This window comes from Etheostoma cragini, chromosome 8 (assembly GCF_013103735.1).
Source record: "Etheostoma cragini isolate CJK2018 chromosome 8, CSU_Ecrag_1.0, whole genome shotgun sequence".
Classification (NCBI taxonomy): domain Eukaryota; kingdom Metazoa; phylum Chordata; class Actinopteri; order Perciformes; family Percidae; genus Etheostoma; species Etheostoma cragini.
The window spans coordinates 5196214-5222758 of record NC_048414.1 but is presented as its reverse complement, the minus strand read 5'-3'; the positions used below and the strand labels follow the sequence as shown (position 1 = coordinate 5222758).

Sequence of the window (26545 nt, the reverse complement as noted above, 5' to 3'; positions counted from 1 at the left end):
CGAGCCAGGCCTAAACTCCAAACATCTATGATGGAATGACACCAAATTTTAGCAGAAAGGTTCCAAAATCTTGAAACAAGCCTTCCCAGAGGAGCGGACGCTGTTACAGCAGCAAAAATAATACCCATAGTTTTCGAAAGAGATGTGAGTGTAATGGTCCACATAAAGTGTCCACATGCTTCTGGCCATATAATGTAGATATTTTGTATAAGTGGCATTGCATGATGGATGCATATAGTTTATCAGTTGCTGACTGGTAGTTGAGTTCAACACTGATCAGTTACAGTCTTATAGAGGTGGAGAACAATTAACCCAGATGACATCAAAATATCTCAGTAATGAACAAACTGGCTAACTGCTAGTTAGCTTCCAGGCTACAGCCAAGGCTAACCTCTCAAGCAGAGCTTGGAGCCAGTGCTGCAGGTTTGTTTGTCTCTTGTGTTGTGAAGAAAAAATCTACCGATAACAGTAGACACCAAATTTCAGGTATAGAGGGGGGAACCCAAAACTACGCACCCCTGGTTCTGGTGGGCCACAGTTAGCCCGGGCCTTTGTTATAGGATAACGGACACTCCCATCAGCCAACCATCCGGCGTCACAACGGTCCAATCCCATCAGCCTCCAGGCTGCATACAGCTGGCCCACTTTGGCAATTTGACATCCATCACTGGCACAAGCCTGGACCGCTTCTGTAAAGTTGAGCTTTGTCTGGTTGTTTAAGAAGTACACAGTCCCTATCACAGAAGAGAATCAAAAGTGAAAAGATTGATATATAGTGATGTATTTACTGTAGGTTTAAAACATGCAGAAACACTCATACTGACCCTTGACCGAGGCAGAGAAACAAAAAGCATCATAGCGGTAGAGAAGGCGATGCCGTTGTCCGTAGCTGCGCAGACCAGGAGCTATATCCACGCCCCCGCAGCCGTCACGTGGGACTGTGATTGGATACTGCACTGTGCCATCAGCCAACCAGCCAGCATTACACCAGTCTAGCCCCTCCTCCCACGCTGTGAAAAGCTGCTCAAATGTGGCCAGAGTGGCCTCCTGATCCTGGCATGCTTGTTGGGCCCCAAAGAAGTTAAACTGGTAGCGTCCTTTCTGAGAGTAGTAGGGGAACACCACGCCTATATCGGTAGGAGAAGTGTCTTATAACAGTTTCTTTTATCTTTTTATGGTTATACTAACAATATATAGGCAGGCGACCTGGTGGTTAGAGAGACTGCCTTATTACTGAAGGGGCTCATGTCTGATGCAGCGCTGCTGCTGCTAGCCTTGTCTGTACACATATGTGTTTCCCATTAAATACTATAATAATAGCGTGCGCTGCAACTTTATTTTGATGATATTTTTGTGTTTTTACATTTGTTTGCACATTTTTTGATATATTTTTTACAATTCCCTTTCATGATATTATAAAGTCCATGTTAATATTGTATCAGAATCCAAATGAAATATAATTTAAAAACATCTTTTCGTATTCTATTTTGCTATTTTGTGATTTCTGAGACGTGCGTGTCACACACACATTGTGCAAGCTCTAACCTGTTAAACATGGGAGCCAAAATAAAAATGGACATGCCACGCTGCTATAACACTCGTGCCAGGCAGACAGTGTGCAGGAGGCCTTATGAACAATAAAGTAGAACTTTAAGGCGGACCCTACATTGTTACCCGTATAGGGATCGTGTGCCAAAATTAACATGGTGCATGTGAAATAAGTATTTAACCAAATTACAACAAACAAGTGGTCAATAGTGGCCTACCTACCATGGATATATCATTAAAAATAGAAGGCTGGACTTTGAAGATGGCACCCATTGAATGAAAGTTGCTCTTCCAGCGCATAAGCCTAAATGCTTTCTGGTTTGCTTTCAGACTACTGCATATGAGCATTAGTGTTTCCTTTAGAAAAATAGCTTTTCTGTTTTACAAACATAAATCCTTAATGATTTAAATATTGTCACCTGTCAACGGACATCTTTTTTTCAAATGTTGGTTTATGTTAAAAATGCTTTTCAGGCCATAATGTTCTCTTAATACATCCATGGCCATAACGGATGATTTAGCTGCAGTGATGTAAATGGCCACTGGAATAAATTGATGCTGTATCAGGATTTTTTCATCCTTAGGGCCCACTGATTGTTTTTACTGGTGGGCCTCCTAGTGGATTAGTCCAGCAGTGTCTGAGTGTATCTACTTCAAGTGCTTTATACTTTATTATACTCCAGGAGGAAGCTGTTTTATCAGGTTCAATCCCTGCGACATTGTACATTAAAGTAGAAAGCTTTGTGCCAAAAAAAAACATTTTGCATAAGGCTACCATCACAAGACTTTCCAGTTGAAATCTCTCTATCATCTTCAAAATGTTTTGAAACTGACTCACTTCTCATAACATTTCACCCTCATCACTTCCTAATGTACAGTCAAAGCTACTGAAACATTTCTGATTAACACGCACACACAGACACACACACACACACACACACACACACAAACTCCTCACCCCGCAGCTCCAGCTCCACCGTCACACTCTCGTCCTCCAAGCCATCAATCACCTCACATCGGTATCTGCCGGTGTCGTTGAGTTGCAGCTCATTTATCACTAGGGACATATCCCCTGGTGCCGAGCGTCGCAAGCGCACGCGGCCTCTGAAGCTGCCATAGCTGCGGTGACGGTTGCCCATGGCGACCATAACCTCAGTTTCCCTGGCGAAGGCTTCGGGGGAAGCAGGTGCATGTATGGTGTTGGCAGGCAACCAGGACCATTTGACCCGGGTCCTGCGTGGTGCGGACAGTTCAGGCTCGTAGTGGTAGTGACAGGGGAGGGTCACGGTGCTCCCTCTGGTGGCCGACACTGAAAGCTGCGGGGAATCCACGTGGAGGCGAATCCCGTTAAAATAGACTAAAAAAGACACAAACACCGGAAATACAACATTTGTTAAACATTCGAATCCTAACTTTGTTTTCTATGTTTGATATTGATGATGATTTGAAACTAAAGTGCTCTGGTCTGTGTGGAAAGGTACTGGGCCTACTACTGAGCTGCTCAGGTAACCTAATGGGTTATCTATTTGCATGGGATGTGACTGGTGTATTCGATTCGGTTAATCCATGAATCGTCTTTTATGGATTAACCCACCCCGGAATTAACCTTTTTAATAGCAGACTATTTGAATTGTAACAGCAGAAATAGCATAGCTGTAACTAATAACATTAATGATGGCTCCATTTAGGTCCTGGTAAACCATGCATGTGAGCCACTCACACACACACACACACACACACACACACACACACACACACACACACACACACACACACACACACACACACACACACACACACACACACACACACACACACACACACACAATGAATATATAAATTTTGATGTTAGTAGTAACACTTGTGATAAAATGCCTGCTGTAAAAAAGTGTAAATAGTCTTCCACATGTATTACTTACCAATTCTACACTATCTGCAACACATTTGTTGTTTTTCTGTTTAGAAGCTATTCACACTTATTATAGGCCATGTGCCTGTATATACCTATATACAGTATATACATATATACAGTATATGTACACTGCATATATACACACACACACACACACACACACACAAAGTGTACATACTTAACTGTTTGTGGCAACCAAAACCAATAAGACAACCACAGATCAGAATCACTTTTCCTATTTTTTCCTATACAGTTTATTATGTAAATGTTTCCACAATATTGTCCAAAATATTTGTTGTTTTGAAGCAAAACAACAAATGCTACCGAATCTGTTTGGAGAAACTAATATTGTAAGTTGAGGGCAACATTAATATGACTATGTTCACATCATTTAATTTAAGGTTAGTTAAAGTACTCTTCAATACCCTATACACACTCACAGAGGTGTACTGCAACACAAACCACATCAATCACTAGCAGAGTTTGTTTTTACAGCCCAGTAGACGTTATGGATCTATTGTGTCACACACAGACGTGGAACAAGTATTCAGATCTTTTACTTCAGTAAAAATAGTAATACTTATGGTGTAAAAAGTACTCTGTTACATGTAAAAGTAAAACTACACAAATATTAGCATCAAAATATACTACAAAAGTAAAAGTATGCAGAATGGCGAATGTCAGATTATTATATAGGGCCTATTATATCACTGGATTATAATTAGCAATGCAGCAATTTGGCTGCTAAAGTTGCAACAAAATAATGTATGCAGTATTGCAGTATGTTTATTACAGAAGGTGTATGAAATCGATTAACAGAATAGTCGTACAATCTGTCATTGTGTCATTTCCGACTGACGACAGGGGACCTACTCTCTCCGTTTCCGTTCCCGTTGCTGATGTCCTGGTAGTGAAAGCCATTGCTGTACCCGGGGTTCCAGCCCTGGCCGCCGGGCAGCAGCAGGCACAAGCAGACGGCCAGTAGGGGGCGCAGTAGACTGAGCATGATGCTGTTCTCTGCTAAATCAAGGAGCAGAAGACATACTGAGCTCTTTATTATCTATTCAGCTGTGATATATAGGGGCTGACTGAGGATGACTGAGGATGTGGCGAAATCACACATTGTTTGGATAAAAACATCTAAATTGAAGCTCAAAGTTGTTTGCCACACCGATTACGTCTCAAAATAAATGCAATAACTTTAGTTTTGCTCAAGGGAGACAGCAACGACCTGATGATCCAATTTTACAAAAAAAAAATTGTGTCCTGTTCTGTCCTCGAAAAATGTGAGGAAACTATTTTTAAGTACGTGTTGTTTTGGTTGTGTTTAGTGTGATTATGGTTGTTCTACAGGGCTGCTCATGAACATAGGAAGCCCTGCTTAAGTTGACTGAAAAAAGGGATACAAATATCATCTTTTGGAAATTTATCTTATCGTTCCTAATTAAAAAATGAGGAAAGATCCAACCATTAAGGACATTTTCTTTGTGAATGAATACTGTATCGTACATAAATAAATGTTCTTCCTTAAAATACATAGGGGACACCCTTATGTTAAATCCTATAGAGGCTGGCAGATTTCTATTTTTAAAAGCCAGTTATTTCATGGATCCAGGATGCTATGCATCCTGATAAAGTTCTCTTGGCCTTTGGAATTAAAATAACCTCATATCATCACATACCGCACACCATACCTAGACATTGGCATGGGGTACTTTTCATAACATCATCTCTCAATGCAAATCAAACCAGCTATTAGGTTAACTGAAATAAAACCAAAATCTACATAGAAAAAAACTGCAATGCAATGTAATGAATAATGATACATTACAGCAAAGGCTATAGTGGATCGATCCTCTGTCTTCTAGAAACGTTTCGGTCATTGACAAACGTCGAAAATGTACGTTTAATATCGTCAAATACTTCCCCCTCCCCTTAGAAGTGTAGCCACATCCACATCAACGTTTCAATAAATTATAGCCTACTAATTAACGTTAATAGTATGTTTTATTTTTAATTTGAATGTATTTCTACCGCGGCTTATGAAGTAGGCTAGCTTATGTCTAGCCTGTATGAGTCGTATTCAAGTAGGGTAGCTACCATAACTTCGTTTTATAATTCAACCTCAGAGCCAGCTTAACAAAACAGAAAATAAGAAAGTAAGCGAACTCCCTCCGGCTTAAATCTTCCGTATGAACGTCTGTTTGCGGAAAAAAGTTGTTAAAGTCACTCACAGATTAGCAGTTGTCCGAGCGTTGTGTCTTCAGCTCTTCTCCTCCTCATCCTCTGCTGCTCTGCTCACCGGACCCGGGCACTCAGAGAGAGCGCGCGCGTGACGTCACGGGACGAGGCATCCCCTTTGAAGTAAACAGTGACCTCATCATACACGAGCCCATATGCAGCAGATTGGCAGCTATTCTGGTCGTTTAAGTCATTTTTCATGCGTAAATGCAAAATGTGCACTTTAAAAATATGATTATTGTAATAATTTGTATTTATTTAAATAGTTTTGAGGTTTGGACTCTTGGTTGGACAAAAAAAAACATTGTGACGGTGTAATCAAACAGCAAATCAAATAATCTAATGATATGATAGATAATGGTATTACAGTCACAGGGGACATTGTTCTGCGTGGAGTATTTTTAATACTTTACTTTGGCTACTTATTTTTAATAATTGTGTTATGAAGGATAACAGTCTAAATACCTGTACAGATACTAATGCCCCTTCACCACACATTGCACACAGATGCAACCTGACTTTTATTAGCATTAGTGTTTAAAATGAATGAGGGTCAGGTCAAACCAGTTGACCCCTTTCTTGACCTCATCTCCTCCCATTCAAAATGTTATAACCATCAATGATGTTCTCTGTCTCAACGTTTTTTTTTCATAATGCGTTTGCAATGACAAGACAAAACAGCTACAGCTCATTCATCCAAAGTGCAAATACGAAGCTTAAACATGCTGTAGCTTCATGTAAGCAAACAGTACAAACAATACCCTGGTAATTTTACTAGGTTTAAGGCCATTTAACAGCTAAGGAAAATCCTACCAAACAGTTAACAATGGAACAATGCAGGTGGTAGGTGTGCCTTTTCTCGGGATGATGCAACCCAGAATGACCCAACTCTGACCATGGAGCTTTAAAATATAAATGAGGGATTTCATTTAAGTGTTTTTCCACCTGTATTTGTCATTGTAAGCATTGGATTGAAACAAACTCGAAATCCTTAAAATGTAAAATGTTGTTCGTGTCAAATACAGCACATTTCTACTAACAAAATATCTGAAATTTATAGCAGGTTAAAAAACAATGTCAAGTGTTAAGTGTAAAAGTGTAAATGTTACTCTTTTTAAACAGCAAACAATGTCAAAGCCTGCCAACGTCTGTATTGTTGCGGCTGACAGAGCATATTCCATGCCCCCTGTTTTGACGTGGCCTCAAGTAACACGGCAAATATTGCCACATGGACTCATATTTCAGTCAGTAATTGAAATAATAGCAGCCGTGGTGGAAAACAATTCCAGTTCTCCTCTGGGGCTGAAGAGAATGTGCTGCTGTTTTAACTGAGTGAAGGTTGGTTAGCACGGTGCAGATGGAGGCTGCCCTCCTGACACGAGCACATAGTGAATCCTGAAGCTGTACATATTAATGTCTGTCATCCCCCGGAAGAGCCACAACACTCAGAGTCCCACAAGCGAAAAGTCTTAAGCCTCGCTGAGTCCTGCACGCAATGCTTTCCTCTGTGGTCAGCCCTCTGCTGCCACTGATGTTTTTCTTCATGACTTGACTGACACCCAAGACCGACACTATTTCAGCAGGGTGGGGGGAGACATCCACAATGTTGAGGGTTTCATTTTTAATCACTGCTGTGGTCCCTAATCAAGGATACCATTTGTGTATTTCACATTGGAACATGAAGTGGCATTTCACCAAATACTAATTCCAGTGTAACAATGCAGCCATGCGAGCAGCTCTGCCAACACAGCGATGTATTGAACTACAGTGGTGAGAAAAAGAATTAGTCATATCTCTTACTTAAGTCAAAGTAGCAATGCCACAGCGAAAAAATACTACAAGTAAAAGTCCTGCATTGAAAATGTTACTTTACTAGTCAAAGTACAAAAGTTATTACCATCACAATACACTCTAAGTACAAAAAGTAGAAGTACTCAAAAGGCAGAATGGCCCATTTCAGGAAAAAAGAGTTAAAAGGTTACTTTATGGGGCTTTTCTGCCTTTATTGGACATGACAGCTAGGTGAGAAAGGGGGGAGAAAGAGGGGGAAGACATGAAAAAAAATTGTCACAGGTCCGACTTTAACCCTGGACCTCTGCATTGAGGCATAATCCTAGGTATATGTGTGCCTGCTCTAACAATTGAGCCAACCCGGCCACTATATGTACTATATATACACATATACATACATACATATATATACATATACATACATACATATACATACATATACACTATATATACATATACATATGTACACACATATATATACATATACATATATATATACATATATATACACACACACATATATATAGACACACACATATATATATGTATATATACACATGTATATGTATATATACATATATATATACACACATATATATATACACACACACATATATATGTATATATACATATATACACACACATACATATATCTATATACACACATGTACATACACATACGTATATATATATATATATATATATGTGTGTGTAAAGGCATTGCAACATGTTCACATTGACAATGCTTACATGCTGATGTTTAGCACATTCACAGTGTTCACTATATAAGTTTAACTTGTTTAATGTTAAATTGAACTTTAGTTTGAGTTTATGTGACTTTGCAAACAATTTAGCTACATTACTGTAATCTTACAGTCATGGCTTAAAAACAATAGTCATTTAAAAGCCTGGATTCCCAAATCCGGATCACCACCAACCACCTCATCAGTTGTGGTTTGCCATAAAATGAACTCCTCATTCTGGGATGTATAAATGTGCTCGTCCTCCTCCAAACTTCATTCTAACCTACTTTTCTTATCGTCCACAAACCAACATTACCATATGTTTGAAACTCCTAATACTACAAACGACAATTTTATTGGGTTCTTCCCCACAAACTTACACATTGCGGAAATTCAGATGATGATGTGATGACTCATGTTACTTTCACATTATCGGACATAGTCATGAAATGAGAACATTCTTTTCACATTTGTCACAAAAAGAGGTTAAATTGGCTCAATTAAAACATTTCTGGTTAGGTTTTGAGTAAAGGTTTTGAATTTTTGCATCTTCACTCATCATCATTTGAGCAGAATACCCTAAAATAGTGCTTTGTTTCAGTGAACCGCTCACGCTCAATCCTTCTCTCTCTACTACCCTGCATTCTGTCTTCACTACCATCTGAAATATGTGCTTTGAAAGAAAATATCCATGACGGCTTAAAAAAAAAAAAAGGGCTTGCTTCCTTGCCTCGGATTTCCTCTTTAGCCACAATGCTATCCACCACTTTTTTCCAGACTGAAATATTTCAACAGCTATGGATTGCCAATAAATGTTATCTAAAGTTTTTAAAGTAATGGATGGCTCCAAGAAGATGAACTTTGATGATGATACTGACTTTGATTGTTATTTTGGGTAAAATGTCTCCACAATTATTGAATTGATTGCCATGAAATTTGGTACAGCAAATTATTGTCCCCTTAGGATGAATTATAATAAATGTGTAAATCGCATTACTTTTTATCATCAGGTCCAAGTTTACTTTATTTATTGAAATACCTCAACATCCACTAAATGCATTGGCATAACACTTCACACATTCATGGTTCCCAGTACCAATCATCAGTTGTAATGACTTTGTGATCCACTAACTTTTCAAACTTAACATTTTTCCAATATTTAGATTTATAACTAAATACCAGCAAAACTAATGACATACCACTTAGCCCAGCTACACTTTGTGATAAGATCTAGTTAGCTTGCTAAGCTAAGGTTGACTGATGTCAATTCCAACTTGTAACCCTTTGCTGCATGTCATCCCCCTCTCTCTCCTCTTATAAATCTAAGCTATCCTGTTAAATAAAGGCCTAAAAATGCCCAAAACAAGATCTTAAAAAAAACTCTCAGAAGAGTAAATGAAACCATGCAGAAGACAAGCAAGTACATCTTGATTTATGGATTTCAGTGCTGTAGGACAATCGCTTTATTCCCTAATAAAATTAAACGTAAACTTTTAAGAGGCAGCAAGATAAGCATCTAAAACCCTTTAATCTGTTAACGGCTGCAGCCCCCCACCCCCCAGCCAGTGTGACAGCCGTTTCCCTTCCCTGTGTGTCTCCAAGTCAATTATCTCCCAGTGCGTTTGAAAAGACCAGACCGGTGCTCTTCCCAAAGCCCCAGATAAAAGGTTTTGGCCTGGGGCCCCAAATACCAGCAGCCCCGATGAACTGCTGGGTGACTGTGGTGTTCGAAAGGGGTGTAATTTCTGCAAAGCGGCAACATTTAGGTCCAGAGAGGCCGGTGGAGCTTGGACCTGGAGCCCAGAGAGACCACATGAAAGAGGGAAAGATGACTGTGTGTGTTGATGTTTGGGTGGTTTGACTGAAGAGCCAAGCAGGTGATCGTGTCAGTTTGGGAAGTCACACACTGTCATTAGCAGACTCCTCATATGAAGGTCAGTCGCAAAAGGTGTGTGTGTGTGTGTATGTGCGTGTGCGTGTGTGTGTGTGTTTTAGTGTGATTGAAATACTTGTGTAAGATTAGAGAGGAAGGCCTCAATAAAAGACCAAGATGAAAGTGAACTGCAGGGCTCAGGGTAACAGTTTTCAGCTTGATTAAAACATGGAGGGCAGAATGAGCTGTAATGACAAATAAACACTACAATTCTTCATCTTTTGGTGACTTTGGTGTAGGTTTAGCACCAACTAAAGATACAAAATGCCAAATAAAGGGTGTAGTTATGATAAAAGCCACTCATCACCTGTCAAATCAAAAGTTTCCAACATTTATTTCAACTGAAATAATATAGGATTTCCCCTCTTAGATGACTTCCCTCGGGATGGTGTCTGTGTTGGTACATACCTGATCTAAAATAGTTGTTTTCCAGTAGTGGTGCTGCGGTGCCACCAGTTTCCTGCCTCCTTTGGCCCGTCCCTGGCCAGCTGTCATACCAGGAAACCAAAACAGATAGTTATGCCCGTCACAGAGCTGATGGAGGTGCAGTCAGTTGGATTAAATTCATCATATTTTTTAACACAACTCTGGGAGACATTGTGTAATTTTCATAAACTAGTATGTTAATATTAGTCAGTATTTACTTCAAGGTTTAATGTCCATGTTAATGGCTTTGTTTGGATAACACTTTGCTGAATGTTATTGAGACAATTAGTACATTATGGGCATTTTCACATTTTTCACAAGTAGGCATCATTTCACTTTCCTTACATAGTTTTTTTTGTTTTATTTTTTAAATTGCATTTAGGAATGCATTGGTTTCTTATCAGGTGTAGTAAATAAAACAGCACTTTATCTCAACATGCTATAAATACATAATTCAGGACAAAACAATATTGTTTGCTCAATATTTCAAATAGCTGGTTCAATTTACCACAAACTTTATGTTTTTGTCAGCAAAAAAACTAAATGTCAACTTAATGACATCTGATAGAAAGCTGTAATACAAAAGACAACTGAACTGACAACAGAAGAAGCAACTGAAAGAGTGTTTTTCTACAAAGTACTCCCTAATTATAACAAAATGTGGCTACATAGAGGACACAGACAGAATTTATAAAAAGCAATAATAGCTAAGTACAATGAGAGCAGTTTAAGAAGCTAAAAATAATCATCTCTCCTCTGAATACTGGATACTAAGAATCTCCCTCCTGCAGAGAAATTGACAACAGAGGAAAGAAAAGACAGACAATTTGGCATTTTATTAAACAAGTAACAATGGGGACACAGAGGAGAAAACTGTCATTAGGTCCTCAACACTTTAAATGCCAGCAACTCCGTCATGAGGGGAAAACAGCTGGTGTGTTGAGGAGTGCTGGTGATAACTAGATGAGATCATCATATAAGACAACTTTTGTCTTGCATGATAATTACCTGCCATTTACTAATTGAGCACAAGAAGTGATGTAATCTGTTGTACAGCCTTTTTAATCCAATGCTATTGTCTGTTGTGCTGCAACACTGCACCTCCATCATTTAGCCTTCACAGTGTCACGGTATTTCCTTGCGTTTTAAACCCCTATAGAGGGATTTCACCACTTTAGTGTGACCTTCACAGAGTGTAATGAGGCTAAGCGGGACGTGCCCTCCACGGGTGAAGACACCTTTGGAAGATTGTATAGTGGTATATATGGAGATTAGGCCCTTGGGGTGTTTAAATGCTAAACAGGCAAAATGCTTCTCAATGCTTTCAGTCTTTTGATCTGCCACCTTTTTAAATGGAAAACAGCTTCAATTAATTCAGCAATATGAATATTTAATACATCCTAAATCTTCCATCCAGTGATGTACATACAGTATAGACTATTGCTATTGAAGCCATTTAGAGTCGATTGCAAATGTATTTTTAAATTATTTATTCTTGATTTTAAGATACAAATACCAAACAAAGGAATCCTCTTAGAAACACAATACTGAAATTATTCCTTTTTTCTTAAATCCAGTGAAACTTCTATGAGGTCAACAGTCAGTATAGCAGGAAATTAACTCCGATAATACCATCAAAAACATCCATTTTGTTTTTTGAATCAATCATAAAAAGCCTGAACAGTGGGGACACAAGGTATCTACAATACTTTGAATGTTGATAAACACCGAGAAAATACATGAAGCTAAGTCACCAATAAATTCAAAATCGGTTCAACTTAAGTAACATTAGTCAATAAAATGCATGCAGACGTGGATAAAAAGGGTGACTGCTTATGGAATCGTCTCCAAACATACTAAATATTATTTAGCCTCTGACACCAACATCCATCCTCAACATCTCAGGGACACCGCTATCCCCTTATGCATTTTTGAAAGATCTTGAATTAATATTCATTGTTATCAAAACTGACACAGTATAATATTGCACAAGCCCATAATTCATAATTCATGGGGTGGAAAGGTTTAGAATACTGTGACGGGCGCGGCAGAAGCAGATGATATAGCGGGTCGTGTCACATGTCCAGTGGAACCGTAGAAATCAGTTTTAATTTGGTTTCTCTCTTACAGTCTTATCAGCGGGGCCTCAGCTTTCAACTGGAGGCATAATGTTGGACCCTGAATACATGGGTTGCAGCAGACATTAACATCCAATAATAAGGACAGATCCAAGTATTGTATATAGTCATGTCACAAAACAATAAACAACCAAAGCAAGGGACTCCCCCAGACTTTCAAAGCTCAGTTTCATCTAACAAAGAAACTGAACCGCAAGTATATATTTTCTTTTCTTTTGCTTATGCTTTTACATGTAATCTATGTTTACTGCTCTTAAAACACTTCAATGATACTGTTTGAATTAATACTAAAACTTTAAATGTCAAAACACAAACATCAAAGTGCCATAAAAGAGGTGAAAATGTGAAGCCCAGCTTTGTGTGTGTGTGTGTGTGTGTGTGTGTGTGTGTGTGTGTGTGTGTGTGTGTGTGTGTGTGTGTGTGTGTGTGTTTGTATATTAATCAGAAATGTTTCAGTAGCATTGACTGTACATTAGGAGCTGATCTGCTTTGACCTGAGACAATAACATCCATCATAAATGTATAATTTGCAGCCTCTACACTATTTGTTAATCTCTCCATTTATGATTCTAACCAATTAGCAATGAAGACAGTTGTTGTATAGTCTTGAATTTAATACTGTCATTTCAAAAACAGCATTAAAAAAACCAACGATTTTGGAAATGTCTACATCTGAATTGGTTCCGGTGACAACAATCTCAACACATGCTTCTTTCTACAATCATTCCACTTCAGAGGCCTGTTAAAGACAAGACTATTTAACTAAAGACACAATAAACATTTTTTTTCAATTAACCACCTCATGAAAATTGTTACATATGTTGTAGCAGCCAACAACATGAGTCCTGCAATAGCTGTCGCGTGTAAAAAATAAAACAAAACTCTGAATGAATAATGTAAGACTTGAAAACGCTAGGTTCTTGTGTAAGATGTCAAATCAGCTCATGACAACAGTACGTGTAAATCTCAATCAATGGCGCATTTCTTCAAAAGCAATAAAGTGCCTTTCTTCTTTCACTCAACAATGATCTCAAACTCTTCTTGGTCCATTGTTCATAACAGCCTGAGTCAATGAGGGCGTTTCTTCTGGCCTTGAGCTGACATCTGTTTGGCTGCTAAACTGACTGACTGTGATGGTTCATTTACTTCATATCCCACAATGACATTAAAATATAATTTATGTGAATAATCTTTTGTTTGGTGTTTGTCTGCGTCAGTTCACCATAAAACTATATTTTTCTATATAAACCCACAGAAACAAAGTCTGAGGGCGCGTTGGCACAAGATGAGTTGATGATGTGGGATGTTTGCATTTCTGTTGTTGGCTGCAGAGTGAATACTATGTTTACATCTTGGATGTTAACCCTCTAAAGCAGTTCAAAGAAATGTACTGTAGGAAACATGAACTGAGGATTTTACTGTCCAAACCACTGCGGAGAAATATAAGGAACACTAAAACACACACAGTGGGATAACTTGAGTCTTGTATATGCTCAACAGAGCTGTTTTCACTATTTGGTATTACTTTCCTCATCAAAGAGCAACAAGCATGTTTCTTAACAGATTAAAGGTTTCTTGCCAATATATCAATCATATTTACTTATGTGTAGATTCCCTTTTTGGTAAAGAAAAAATAGTAACTGTAAGCATTAATGTATCATCTGAATGATGGATAACATGTCAATGGAATTGTACCTCGTACACATTAATGCAATAATAAACAAAATTGATTCATTGTTTGAAGATAATATTGTGTGTGGCTTGATGGGAAGTGAAGCGTTTGGTTATAGGATGTGAGCAAGCTGTCAAGTGGAGCTTATGTACATCACCAGCCGTAGGTCTTGGAGGTTCAATGTTCCAGGTAGAACTGATCTAGGATCAGAATCTAGGCAGCACCAACTAATACAGCAGCAGTCCTGTTACCCCTGACCTTAGACACAGGGATGAGGGAGTCAACACCTTTGATTGAGCCAGTAGGTGGCAGGAAAATCTGACCCTGAGCTCTGCTCAGTGACAAAGCAGATATATGGTTGTTTCTTGAAATGATCACAGATTTGAGGTGGAAAAGAAGAGGAATCTATTCAGGAAACAAACAAAGACGGAACACTGTGATCTAAACTCTGGAACCTGGAAACAGTGGTTAAAGGTAACATCTCCCACCTGCAACCAGCCAGGGTCGGGGTGGTAGTGTGCTACTCTGGTGTTTGCTGCCCCCTAGGGCTGAGAGCAAGGCAGTGCAGGTGTGGCTCGGGAGGGGGGAGGGAGGGAGGGAAGCGAGGAGGTACAGAGAGGAGGAGAAGGGGGAGGGAGTCTTGACCAGGCTGGTGCTACTCGTCACAGCCCAGGAGCTCCATTCGCAGGGTGATGCGCTCGTGCCAGTCCCAAGGCAGGATTCGGACGTACCGGGCGTAGAACGAGGGGTCGAAGATGTTCTTTTTGTGAACGTTGTTGTCGCTGTTTCCTGGGAAGATCTGGACAAAGAATAGCAGCCAATCAAAACGACACAGCTCATAGCTGCTGTTAGCCTTAACGGTCCAGATGACAAAACATCTATTTTGCAACTTGTTTTCTTATCTTTTGAAGTTAAAGAGCTTTGGAGTGTTTTGGACAACTTGCTTACTCACTTATTTTTTTAAATATTATTTTTGTGATTAAAGCACACTTATAAACTGCTGTCCCAGCAAAATACAGACACTGATGTATGACTATAAACTGTGTGTGTGTGTGTGTGTGTATATATGGGAATCATTTCCTGGAGATGTCAAATGACTAACAATAAGCAATTGAGTCAGAGGAAACTGTCAATACACCACAGATTTGATTTAATGACTTCATTGGTCTGTACTTGCGCACATCTGGCAGGGAAATAGATTTTTGGACGCATTATAAATCAATGCATACAGAAAACTAATCAAACCCAGTCTTGACATAAACGGTACCAGGTGTGTAGACGGGTGTGTCAGATACAAGCTCAACTATGGAATGGACTGAACAATGACATCAAACAGAGCCATAATATCGTTCAGTTCAGTAGACTAAATAAATTAATACTTGTCCAATACAGAAGAGAATAAACCGAAACAAAGCAATGGAATTGTGATGAAAAAGTTATTGTTGTATATTGTTGTAAGTTATTGTAAGACTGGAAAAATGGTATGCTGTATTTGTGTATCTATTTGCTTTGTAATAATAGAACTTTGTGAAAAAGGGGCAGGACTAAATAAGATAAATGCTTCCGCATGCTCCTTCTCAAACTAATCCTTCATTAGTTTTTAGCTGAATTATAATTGTTATCACTTATTTTGTGGTTTTACATTTTTTGTTTTTTGCAAAATTAAAATAAAATAAAAGATATTATTCCTTAATATTTTCCTTTAAGACCACATCTACCAAGACATTTTTTTATAAATAAATCATTATATTAATTAAGTGTTTTTCATCTTATTGTGTATTTTCCCATCAAAAGTATTTTTGTCAATAGTGTATTTTACACATACTCAAAATGCTGTGTGCTTTGTTTGTGTGCATTGCAGCCATGGTGATGCAATCCCTTTTGGAGTCAGTGGGTTTTCAGGTGGAATTTTCTTTTAAATCTTATGCTGTAGTTTGCTTGTTTTTTTTATTTCTACAGGGATGAATTCTGGTTTTTTTTTTCTCAACATTTGTGAGCATGTTTATGGCCACAGCTGGACTTACCTTGTCCTTCTGTGTGGTTGCGTCCTTCACAACGGTCCAGGACGCGCCATCATCACTGTGAGCCACTTTGAAGGCTGTGACAAACTGGATAGAGCCAAAGTCTTTGGCCCCCTGCGTGATGACTCCTGTGATCTTCTTGGGAGAACCAAGGTCCACCTAAGGACACAGAAACAGTTTTGTTTTGCAAACACAGCAATGGGTAAACAAAACAAAAAAAGAATGAATACATTTATTTTAGAAATATCAAAAATGAAATACAAAAATATATATATATATAAATAAATTGTTTTGCAAAGCAAAATGAAAAAAAGAACATATTACATAACATAGTATAAAACAGTATCCAGCATAGACTGATTTAATCCTACCCCACAGTTTAGCAATAAATGTTTATCAAGTAAATCCCCTTCCTGACCCTGTGTATGGTCATACACTCCCTTCTAACTATATACAATTTGATATACTGTGTTGGCGCACATTCTTTGGTTTGTTTGGTCGGAAATTGACGCGTGGCATATGTGTATATGCGTCTTGGTAAAAAGACTTGTCAATGAATTACTTGTCCACGAGTTTCAAACTTACATTGGATATGACAATCCGTTTATTTTAAAGTAAAAACAAAAGTAATCAAACATAATAACTGGTCTTCTTTTAATCCTTATCCTTCACTTAAACCATGCTTAACCACGCTTAACCACGTTTAACCACGGTCAAAAAACTGTGACCTCACTGTGCGCAACACAGCTGACCCAATTAGGCCACATTAAATAAACTTCTGCACCTTGGCTTCACACGCTGGCCAACCAATGAAATGGCTCCAACATACTGATATATGTACAATTCATATACATACACATACGTATATATACACAATCATACAGTATATACACACATACATACCTGCATGCACATACAGTATACCATCTGCTAAATGTGTACCCATGCACATGCACATTAAATTGACATTACATTGTGCAGCTTTGTCCGGTCTCCTCTTACCTGCAGCCACTCGGATTGGTTGTTGGTGGCGGCGGTCCAGGCGTTAGTTTTTCCCTGTTTGTCCAGGCGGGCGTAGTGTGGGTGCCAGGTAAAGGCCTCAATGCCCCAGGTGCGGAAGGTGCTGGAGGATGTGATCTGGCGGTCGGACACCAACCGGGACTTCAAGCCCATTGGCTCTGAACAACCTGAAGTGTTTGAATACACTGTGGAGGTGAGACCAGGCAGAGAGACAGAGGAAGAGACAGAAACAAAGAGGAATGGAAGAAAGAGAAAGAAAGTATGATAGAATGGGAAAGGACAGGAAGTGGCACAGGCCAGCCAGTGATGTAAAGCAGCAAACGCACACTTAAGAAAAGATGATGATGCAGTGAACATAGAGCTGAATGTGAAGCCATACATGTGCAGCTTCAGGCTCACATAGTGAACCACCATCAATTTATACAGTGATCCTCCACAAGTTTGCATTTCTGTTTTGTATCATGTCTGTATTGTTTCACAAGATGAGCAGAATGGAAAAAGCTGTAACAGTGTGGGTTAGTGAAACAGATGCACATGTAGGTCAGATGAGCACAGGGTCAAAGATGCATGCATGCCCAGCATCATGTAGCTGCTTATGCAACATCCTTTAATTTTAATAACATAATTTTACAGGTGATTCACTCAATGATGTGTAATAAATTGAGTTTAAAGTAGGGATCTAAACGCTTTGGAAAAACAAACATACAACCCTTTAAAAAGGGGTTAAAATCATGCATGCTGGCTTTGATCTCATGCCAGACTGACAGTAGACCAACAAAAGAAGCCTCAAATATAGCAATTTTGGAATCATGCACAAACTGGGAAGCCAGACTGAGGGAATAAGAACAGACAGTGATCTGATGAATGAGACCATAAAAAGAGACAAATATTCAACAGTGTGACTGGTGAGATAAAAAGAACCACACTGGCTTTAGATAAAAGGAACAGCAAGAGAAACAGATTTTTTTTGCCATTCAAAAAGGCCCAAAAAAAAAAAGACGTATTACATTTGCCTGCTGCGGAGACAATTTCTTAGATGTTGAACATGACCAATGTGTTCTCCGCAGTAATATTATCTCTGAATCATTTGCATCCATGTGCAGTATGCTTGCCAGTGTTACTACAGTAAAATATGATCATATGGTTTTGATAAATGTGCATCTTTGTTCAAAGTGGTGCAATCCTCTAAGTAATATCCTTTGAAATATGATCAATCACTGAGCATGAGGCTGAATAGAATTAGTGGGGAAACACAATAGCTAAATGCAGTTGGATGACAACGTTTCCTACCTGGAATATGAATGATTTAAGATGTGAAAAGAGCGTTTCAGTCTCTAACAAACATCAGTATACTGAACACCAACAGTGAGTGGATGTCCATGCAGCATGTGCAAGTTGTGCGTTTTCTGTGCAAGTTTACCGTTGAGTTCACAGCCCACCAGCTCCATGCGCATAGTGCAGGCCTTGCGACACACTACAGGGACAATGCGGATGTATTGGGCGATGATTGGGGGGTCAAACAGGTTGGTCTTGGTGCTGTCGTTGTCTACATTTCCAACAAATACCTACAAAGAAAGAAGGCATTAGAAATCTGTGTCAAGTGTACTTTTAATTTGTGTTTTTTTGTAACTGAGTGATATTGATAACTGATACTTAGTGGCAATTTTAAAGTAGATTTATGTATTTTTTACTTAACAGTTTAAAAAAAAGTAAACGAAATACAAAACACACAATTTACAACATGAATTCATCACCTCCCTTCCTGAACCAGTAGATTTATTTTTTATTCTGAACAAATAGCAATTAAACTAAAACATGATGTAAAGCACTCCATGAAGAATTCATCTTTGTTGCATATGTTTTTCAAGCAAACTTCAACTCCATGTGTACGTATAATATACACTAACATAACTTCTCTCTTTGTTTCACAACTGGTGTTGTTGGCCAAAGTGTCACAGGAAAGTTCAAGCAAACAGTCTGCTTTTCTTTCTGTGCTGTAAGATGTGTTTGTCCTTGCTGCTCCCTCTAGTGGTTAATTTATATGTTTAGGAAACATAGGCAACATTCAGACGGGAGGCAAAAGTGGCCCAAATCTGATTTTTTTTGGGGGGTCAAGTGACCAGGTCAGACATCTTCAGAAGTAGTGTGAACACTAAAATCTTGCCCAGATCTAACTTTTTCAAATCAGATTTGTACCACTTCCATATGTGATCCTGAATCAGACCCAGGTCAGTTTTCTTTTAATGCAGCCGCATCGTGAACAACCGAGGTGGATTTAATGCGACATTTGCATCAATTTAAACCGACATTTGTCACAATTATGTGCCGGCGGGAGTTAGCCCTAATCAATACAGTAAAATTAAGTCAATGGATGGAGATTGAGGTGTTGGTACTAATTAGTGTATGGGGAGATACCTCAATTCAATCAAAACTAGAAGGATCATACAGTATCTGCTCCGTTTTTGAAAAAATAGCAAGCGAAATGGAATAACAGGGACACAGGACAACGTGACTGCAGTGTCAAAGGAAGTTGAAGAGAACCTGCTCATTATTACAGCTGCCATTACACAAACATTTTCAAGTAAAAGGGAAAATGCTTACTTCCTCCATAATCTCCCTAACTTTAGTGCAACAGCGCGCTGTGTCTGATGTCATTGTTCTTTTGCGCATGCAAGTCAGTTCAAAACTGCTAACAGTTCACAGTCCACACTCCAATCTGATATAGGCCACATTTTAAGAGGTAATATGAACAGCCCAAAAAATTGGATCGGAGCAACAAAAAAAAAATTAAAATTTAGCATTAAGACATTAAGACTAAGCAGTGTGAGCATAGACATTACGTGTATTGAGGTCTGATCTTTCAGCCAAAAGACAAAAAATGTGTTTAAAAACAGACTTGTGGACTATAGCCTCTTGCTGCATTGTGTTGTGTCTTCTCACATTGTCCTTCCTCTGTCCGTCTGTTCTGTACATGGTATACGTCTTGCCATCCAAGCTGGATGCCACCTTGAAGGCCTTAATGAACTCGGCTGTTCCCATGCGACTGGCACCCTGCATCACAATACCTGTAATGCGCATCTTTCTTTGCATGTTAACCTGAAAGAGGAAAGAGTTTCTTTTTTATGAGAGTTTCTATCCAAAAGTTAAAAGTTAGTCAACTTAAAAACACAAAATAACATAAAGGCAGGCAATGTGGGTATGGCAAATAGTTTTGCAAAAAAAAGAAGAAAAAAAAAAGTGCTGAGCAAAAACCTCCTCAACTGTATCAATAAATCGAGTTTTATTTTTTCATAATAAAAATTATTTCTAACCTGGTAGATCTACAAAAAAAGACTTAGTCCAGACTAAGAATAAATCTATGCATTTCATCAATGCATCTATATGTACTGTTACTGTCTACATGAGATGTGCTTGGGTGTGTTTTTTATATATATATATATATATATATATAACTCTCCCCTGCTATTTGGAAAGGATGTCTAAGAATTTCGGTGTAATTACAGTAAAGATCTATCTATCCACCCACTTAAAAATATACTTTTCTATGTACCCTGATCTCACCTCTAACCATGGGTTCTTGTCATGTGCAGCGGCGCTCCAGGCGTTAACCAGTCCCTTGTTGTGAAGGCGGCTGAGCTCAGGTCCCCAGCGCTGCAGTCCCAGCAGGCTGTAACGGACTGATGAAGCCGAGATCTGGGACTCAGCGATGCCCCCTCCCTCCATGCCGAGCAGAGAAATACAGCCTGCAGAGGAAAAGGTGGAGTGGGGCAGATTCTGAAGTTAGTGTAAGATTTCCCACAGTGGCCCTAATGCAAATTTACCATACAGTTCTGCTACTGAACATACAATTTAGACAAAATGTTACTATGGCTGTAGAGAAGAATGGTGAATGCACAATGAGATGGACTGATTGTTATAAGAAAGTGAAATGTCTGAGTAAATGGTCACATAATCAAAATCTTATACACATTCAGCTACATCTCTGCATATGATTTACCTTCACTCAGCTGTGTAAAGCTTAAAGTCATTAAGATGCAGAGCTTTGAATCAGCTTAATTGAATACATTATTGATTTCTCATTTAACAGGCTCTCTACATGCTGCCTATTGATCATCCTAAAAAGCCCCAGCCTGGCCACCCTTCTAAATCGTATCATCATTATTCTTCCTTCAATTCATATTTATATAATGCTGGCAATAATAGCAACATTACATATGAATTTTGTGTGCATGTATGTGTTGTTAGTTAACTTGAATAAATGGGAAATTATTGTAAAAAACACACAATTTATACCTAGTAAATTATATATATTTTATATATAAATATTATCTTATATTTTCTGACTGTCGACTGGTCACACTTACGCAGTTGGCAATGTTTGCCCACATAAGGGGATGGGCAGTGGCATTTGAAATCTCCGTCTAGGTCCCTGCAGGTGCCACCATTCTTGCATGGCTGGCCGGCACAGTCGTTCACATCTGCAGAGAGATAAATCACACCGTCACTTACTGAGGTCATAATCAAAAACAACTTACTGATCAACTGTTATCAGCCAGTCTGAAAGCAGATCTCAGTTAGTTAGTTAGAAGTGTGAGAGAAGATCACAGGTCATGCTTAAGAGACAGGGATGGATATTTCTTCATCTGATTTACACTGAAGTTAGTTGAAGCCATGCCAACAGGACTGAAACTGTAGTAGAGAGGCTAAGAGAGAGGAGCTTGTTACTTGTTAATAGACAAGACATAACGATAATCAAGATATCTGGCAGCAAAGAATCAGCTGCATCAGGAGATCATGTGGTCAGGAAGGGGTAGTTAATGACGAGGTCCCAAGAGTAAATGTGTTTAGCTGGGCGAGTTTGAAAATTAGCGTTACAAAAAACCTTCATGATACATGCTGCTTTAAAAGAAGAGTTGTGTATCATTAAGGGCCATTTTAGTGCAATGTATGTTTCATTTCCTTGCAACTCTTTGTATTGCCTCTTGATGGCGTCCTCACCAACACTATTTGCCCAGCTCAAATACTGTGCTAGATAAGTCAGAAAGGAGGAAAACGAATCAGCAGAATGAAACAGGAATAAACTCCTTTTCATCTCTTCCCCACAAAAATCGTCGGTGTGACTAAACCAGCTTTGAACACGCTCTATATTGACCGCATACAAAAGGACCAAGGCACAAATTTAGCTGGTTGTGTAGATGACTGCACACCAGAAGAAAGGGGGTATCAGTCAGTCTCTGGAGCTTTAATCCTCAGTGGTTGTTATAATGGAAGAAAATGCACGCAAACAACCCAGGCGCACCAACGTTACGTTTTAATTCAACATACACACACATGGCAGCATCTCCCTGCCCACATGCTCTCTCCATAAATAGCTCCTTGTCCAAACATTCATTTTCACAGTCACAGGAGAAACACAGTCATTTTGAAATGCGCATCCACAAACTCTGGATAACGGGTTCCACAGTCATAACCCCCATGACCTTTTAACAGCGACAGCTGAACAATTTAAAAATCAAGCTCGCTACACTTTGTAAATACTATCTTTGATCAATTTACTGTCTTGTTGGAACAAGTGAAAAAGTAGCAGCTACCTCTGTCTGTATCCAGATATGGTGACATATTAAAATATCAGGGTATCTTCGTGTTTTTGAGGCTATGGGACATTTGAATGAAACTGTTTCAATCTATAAAAAAGCAGAATGTGTACTGCTAATTTGGTTAGGTCAGTTTTTGGATTAAGACGTGTTCAATAACCCAATACCGTTTAGTCAGTTAGCAGCACAAGGATGGATGAAAAGATTAATCATTTAGTTGTTGCATGGGGTACAAATATAAGAGTGCATAGTATTTGAGTAGGTTTCTAATGTGTCCTAACATCAGACTTGAAGAGGCTTACTGGACAAAAAGCTCCATGATGTCCCACCTTCTGGCAAACACACCAAGATTGCATGTCATCCCATGTCAGAGAATACCCACCCACACCTACAACCCAGAGACCTATATCAGTATTCGCTGAAAGGTGACAATGGAATAAAACTCTAGAAGTGAGTCAGCTGGTGACTTTCTCTGCAGTAAGAGGATTGGGCACCAGGAGGACTATACAGTCTGGTCAGCTCCAGGGTCATTTACCTGACAACCAAAGGGAGGAACTTGAGGAGCATGCATCAGTCCTGAGAAAGTATGCAAAACTCTGGAAAGATTTCTACCACTTATAATGGGAATTCGCAGAAATAAAATGGAATTGTATGGGGTTATTTGCTCAGGTTGTATTTACCATGTCATTTGCAGATAGAAACAAACTTTTTTTAATCATATTACAAGCAAACATTGTCCATTCATTTGTCAAATACAATGAGAAATGAGCCATGTGGCCAAGTCAACTAATGAGGGAAGGGACTTTGAATTTTAGCTAACAATGTGGGCTAAGTGCAACTTAGAGTTTTAAAGTGAACAATGAATTTCTTCAGACAGTTAAAGGAAAATGTAGATTCACTCCTGCAAAGGCCTATAGTTTTATTTGTAGGACTATACATAGCTAAAATGTAAACCCTTATGGCGCTCTGTAACCATTAAATAATTTTTTTAAGATGCTTCAGGGTAAAAACCTTGTTACTCTATAAGGCTAACCAAGAAAAACAATCCTGACATCTAATCAGCTGTTACATATTTAGTAATATCAACAATAAGCACACTGTTTGCATAAAGTTTGTGGCAAGACCACCACTCCATGGCCTGTATCCAACAAACCCTATGGCTACACTACCACAATATACAGAGCGTCAATATCCGTCTCAGCATGAAGCAAAAACCAATACAAATCTCATGCGGCTTGGTTGAAACCTGATCCTGATCGATGCAAGGCCAAGGTCAGCTGGAAGTGCAATAATAGCATGTGCATGTGGTGATCAGCAAAGCTAAATACGTCCAGGATCTGTGTTGCAGCTAGCAGAATTTGGGCCTAAAATAAGGCATCAGTCCATAAGGTACTCAAAACTAAGTTTTGAAAGTAAACCATCTGTGAAATGTTCGATAGCAACACTGTTCCCTACAATGCCAAAGAGCAGTAACTGTGTGAGGAAAGAAAACCTTTGTCCACACAAATGTATTGTCCAATACTGTATTAAATTGTATAGTATAACTGTTTTGAACATTACAATTCCAGCTTTTAGTAACAAATTTGCAATGGGTATGCTGCAGAGCAGGAAAGTTAGTCTTTTCTTCCATCCAATGACCACAGGAAATAATGAAATTACAAATTTTTGTTCACCGCTTTCACTGTTGTTGTTCTACCAACTAAGGGGGGGGGGATCTAAAGGCATTATGGTCACCAGATAAAACCACAATGGCATTATTAAAATAAAAAAAGGCCCAAAGCTTTCTAGATGTTTAATTTGCTGTGCACTTTGTAGACTGCCTACAGTACACCAGAGAGCGACAGAAGCACCCAGAATAGCTTTGAATCAGATTTCTGCACTCTTTTTGGAGGGATGCAGATCTCGGAGATAAAACTTCTGATGTCATAAAGTATATTTACAAAGTATATTATTTAAAGCTTGGATTCTAAGCTCTCACTCTGAATAGATCAAGGCATGGTGACATCAGATCCTGTGCACTAATAAATGATAGCTGTGGTTTTAGGAATTTCAATGTCTTAAGCATTTAAACATCTATATTATTGTATTTATGTAGTAGTATGAAGTATGAACTAAATATTATTACATTTATTGTTAGATCAGCTCACCTTAACTCACAATGTATAATTGCTACAGGAAGTCCTTACATGTATTAACTTCTTTTCTTTTACATATAGAAGTAACATCTTAATCAGAGAAATAAAGTGCCATCAAACTGACAAAGTAAAGACTTAACGTCCTCGTGGTTTAAATAAAAAAGGGAGTCTTGGAAGTTTTAAATGTTGGAGTTCCCCCTGCTGAACGTCTAGAGTTATTCAAAACCACATTATGGTTACATAGTTACACAAATGTGGTTGTTATAGTTTCTGAAGGATCTCAAGCAAGTCCCTCAACCCCCAACTGTTGTGTGTTCAACAGAAGAGGAGTTACAGATGTGAATCTGCAATACTTAACTATATAAGTGAATATCAGAATGCGGATCAAAAAAGCTCAGGAAACCCAATTTGATTAAAAAGGGATTTAAGTGATTAATTAACCAACTTAATTTACTAGTTTTAGCAGAGTATGGGTAAATGGGTTTACTGTTAATCTTGTACTTTCTACAGCAAGATTATTTCTAATTAAACCAACCTGATGGCAAGGCTCAATACTTAACTGTTTTTCAACACATATGATTTTAGTTTCCACAGTCATATCAGATGTTACATTTCTATGAGAACACCCTTGGTGGTTAACTGTAATAACAGCCCTTTTGCTGTGGTGTTGTTGATCCGTTTATCTGTGAAGCTACAGCCTCATCAGTCAAAACAACCAACAGTTGCTTGCTCCTCCCTCAGCAATCTATAAAGGCTTTTAGGCCAATTTGACAGGACAGTCAAAAGTGCTGCAGTCAGACCTGAGTAGTGAGTGTGACATTGTCAGGAGGGCAGACTTAATTCACCGTTCCGCCTCCACATTCACTTTTCCGCCTGGCAACAGTAGCAGCACTGACGTTGCGAGGGCTCTGCGTGGACCGCCACTTTCTGTTGGCTAGACTGGCACAAGGAAAGAACCATGTGTGTGTGTGTCTGCTAAACAGCCTGTATATGAGATCATGAGCTGTGTGTGGTTGTTCATGTGGGATGTACAGCGCACACGTCATAATATTTTTCCAGTGGAGATTTTCTTCTTCTTCTCTTGATTCATTTCTCAGTGGAATTTCCAGAGAGATTTGTTCAGCAATGAAATATATGGGAAAAACGCATCTGTTCTTTGTCGTTAACTTAGTAGTAGTGATTAGTCCGCCTTCCAATTGTTTACTAATAATCTAATTTATTTCTTCTATTTATAGTTTTCAAGATGCAGTGATTAGTATGAAAACTATATATCCTTCTACATCACACAAACCATAGGAGTGGGCTGCCATGAGCCTCATCACACACACACACACACACACACACACACACACACACACACACACACACACA

At 38.8% G+C, this 26545-nt stretch overlaps 2 protein-coding genes across 6 annotated transcripts in view; both read right to left on the bottom strand.

The window, feature by feature from the left end:
- Positions 1 to 29: 29 nt before the first annotated feature.
- hapln3 (hyaluronan and proteoglycan link protein 3) lies at positions 30 to 5745 on the bottom strand. Of its 2 annotated transcripts, none has more exons than XM_034879564.1 (5): positions 5695 to 5745; positions 4334 to 4480; positions 2507 to 2905; positions 825 to 1127; positions 30 to 734 (listed from the first exon to the last, which is right to left on the bottom strand). In XM_034879564.1, the coding sequence occupies exons 1-5, from the start codon at positions 5741 to 5743 to the stop codon at positions 457 to 459; spliced, it is 1176 nt and encodes a 391-aa protein (XP_034735455.1). In that variant the 5' UTR covers positions 5744 to 5745; the 3' UTR covers positions 30 to 456. The 2 variants fall into 2 exon arrangements, with proteins under 2 accessions (XP_034735455.1, XP_034735456.1); XM_034879565.1 differs by having other exon boundaries at positions 457 to 734; positions 4334 to 4477; positions 5695 to 5739.
- Positions 5746 to 12072: 6327 nt separating this feature from the next.
- Positions 12073 to 26545, bottom strand: part of mfge8b (milk fat globule EGF and factor V/VIII domain containing b) — a 24678-nt gene continuing 10205 nt past the window's right edge. For 2 of the 4 annotated variants that reach the window (XM_034878883.1, XM_034878885.1), the window contains 7 exons: positions 21810 to 21923; positions 21007 to 21188; positions 20386 to 20541; positions 18866 to 19010; positions 17428 to 17630; positions 16429 to 16584; positions 12073 to 15203 (listed from right to left, as the gene is read on the bottom strand). In XM_034878883.1, the coding sequence (XP_034734774.1) occupies positions 15060 to 15203; positions 16429 to 16584; positions 17428 to 17630; positions 18866 to 19010; positions 20386 to 20541; positions 21007 to 21188; positions 21810 to 21923 (1100 nt within the window). In that variant the 3' untranslated portion in view covers positions 12073 to 15059. The remainder of the gene's footprint in view (positions 15204 to 16428; positions 16585 to 17427; positions 17631 to 18865; positions 19011 to 20385; positions 20542 to 21006; positions 21189 to 21809; positions 21924 to 26545) is intronic. The other 2 variants (XM_034878884.1, XM_034878886.1) reach the window with 1 other exon arrangement.

What these genes read in the sequence shown, in the direction of transcription:
- hapln3 (XM_034879564.1), bottom strand. Translation starts at nt 5,743, where the DNA reads ATGAGGAGGAGAAGAGCTGAAGACACAACGCTCGGACAACTGCTAATC. An exon ending in GGTGGAGCTGGAGCTGCGGG is followed by an intron (nt 1,128 to 2,506) that starts GTGAGGAGTTTG and finishes CTACCGATATAG; the next exon opens with GCGTGGTGTTCCCCTACTAC. An exon ending in TTTCTCTGCCTCGGTCAAGG is followed by an intron (nt 735 to 824) that starts GTCAGTATGAGT and finishes CTTCTGTGATAG; the next exon opens with GGACTGTGTACTTCTTAAAC.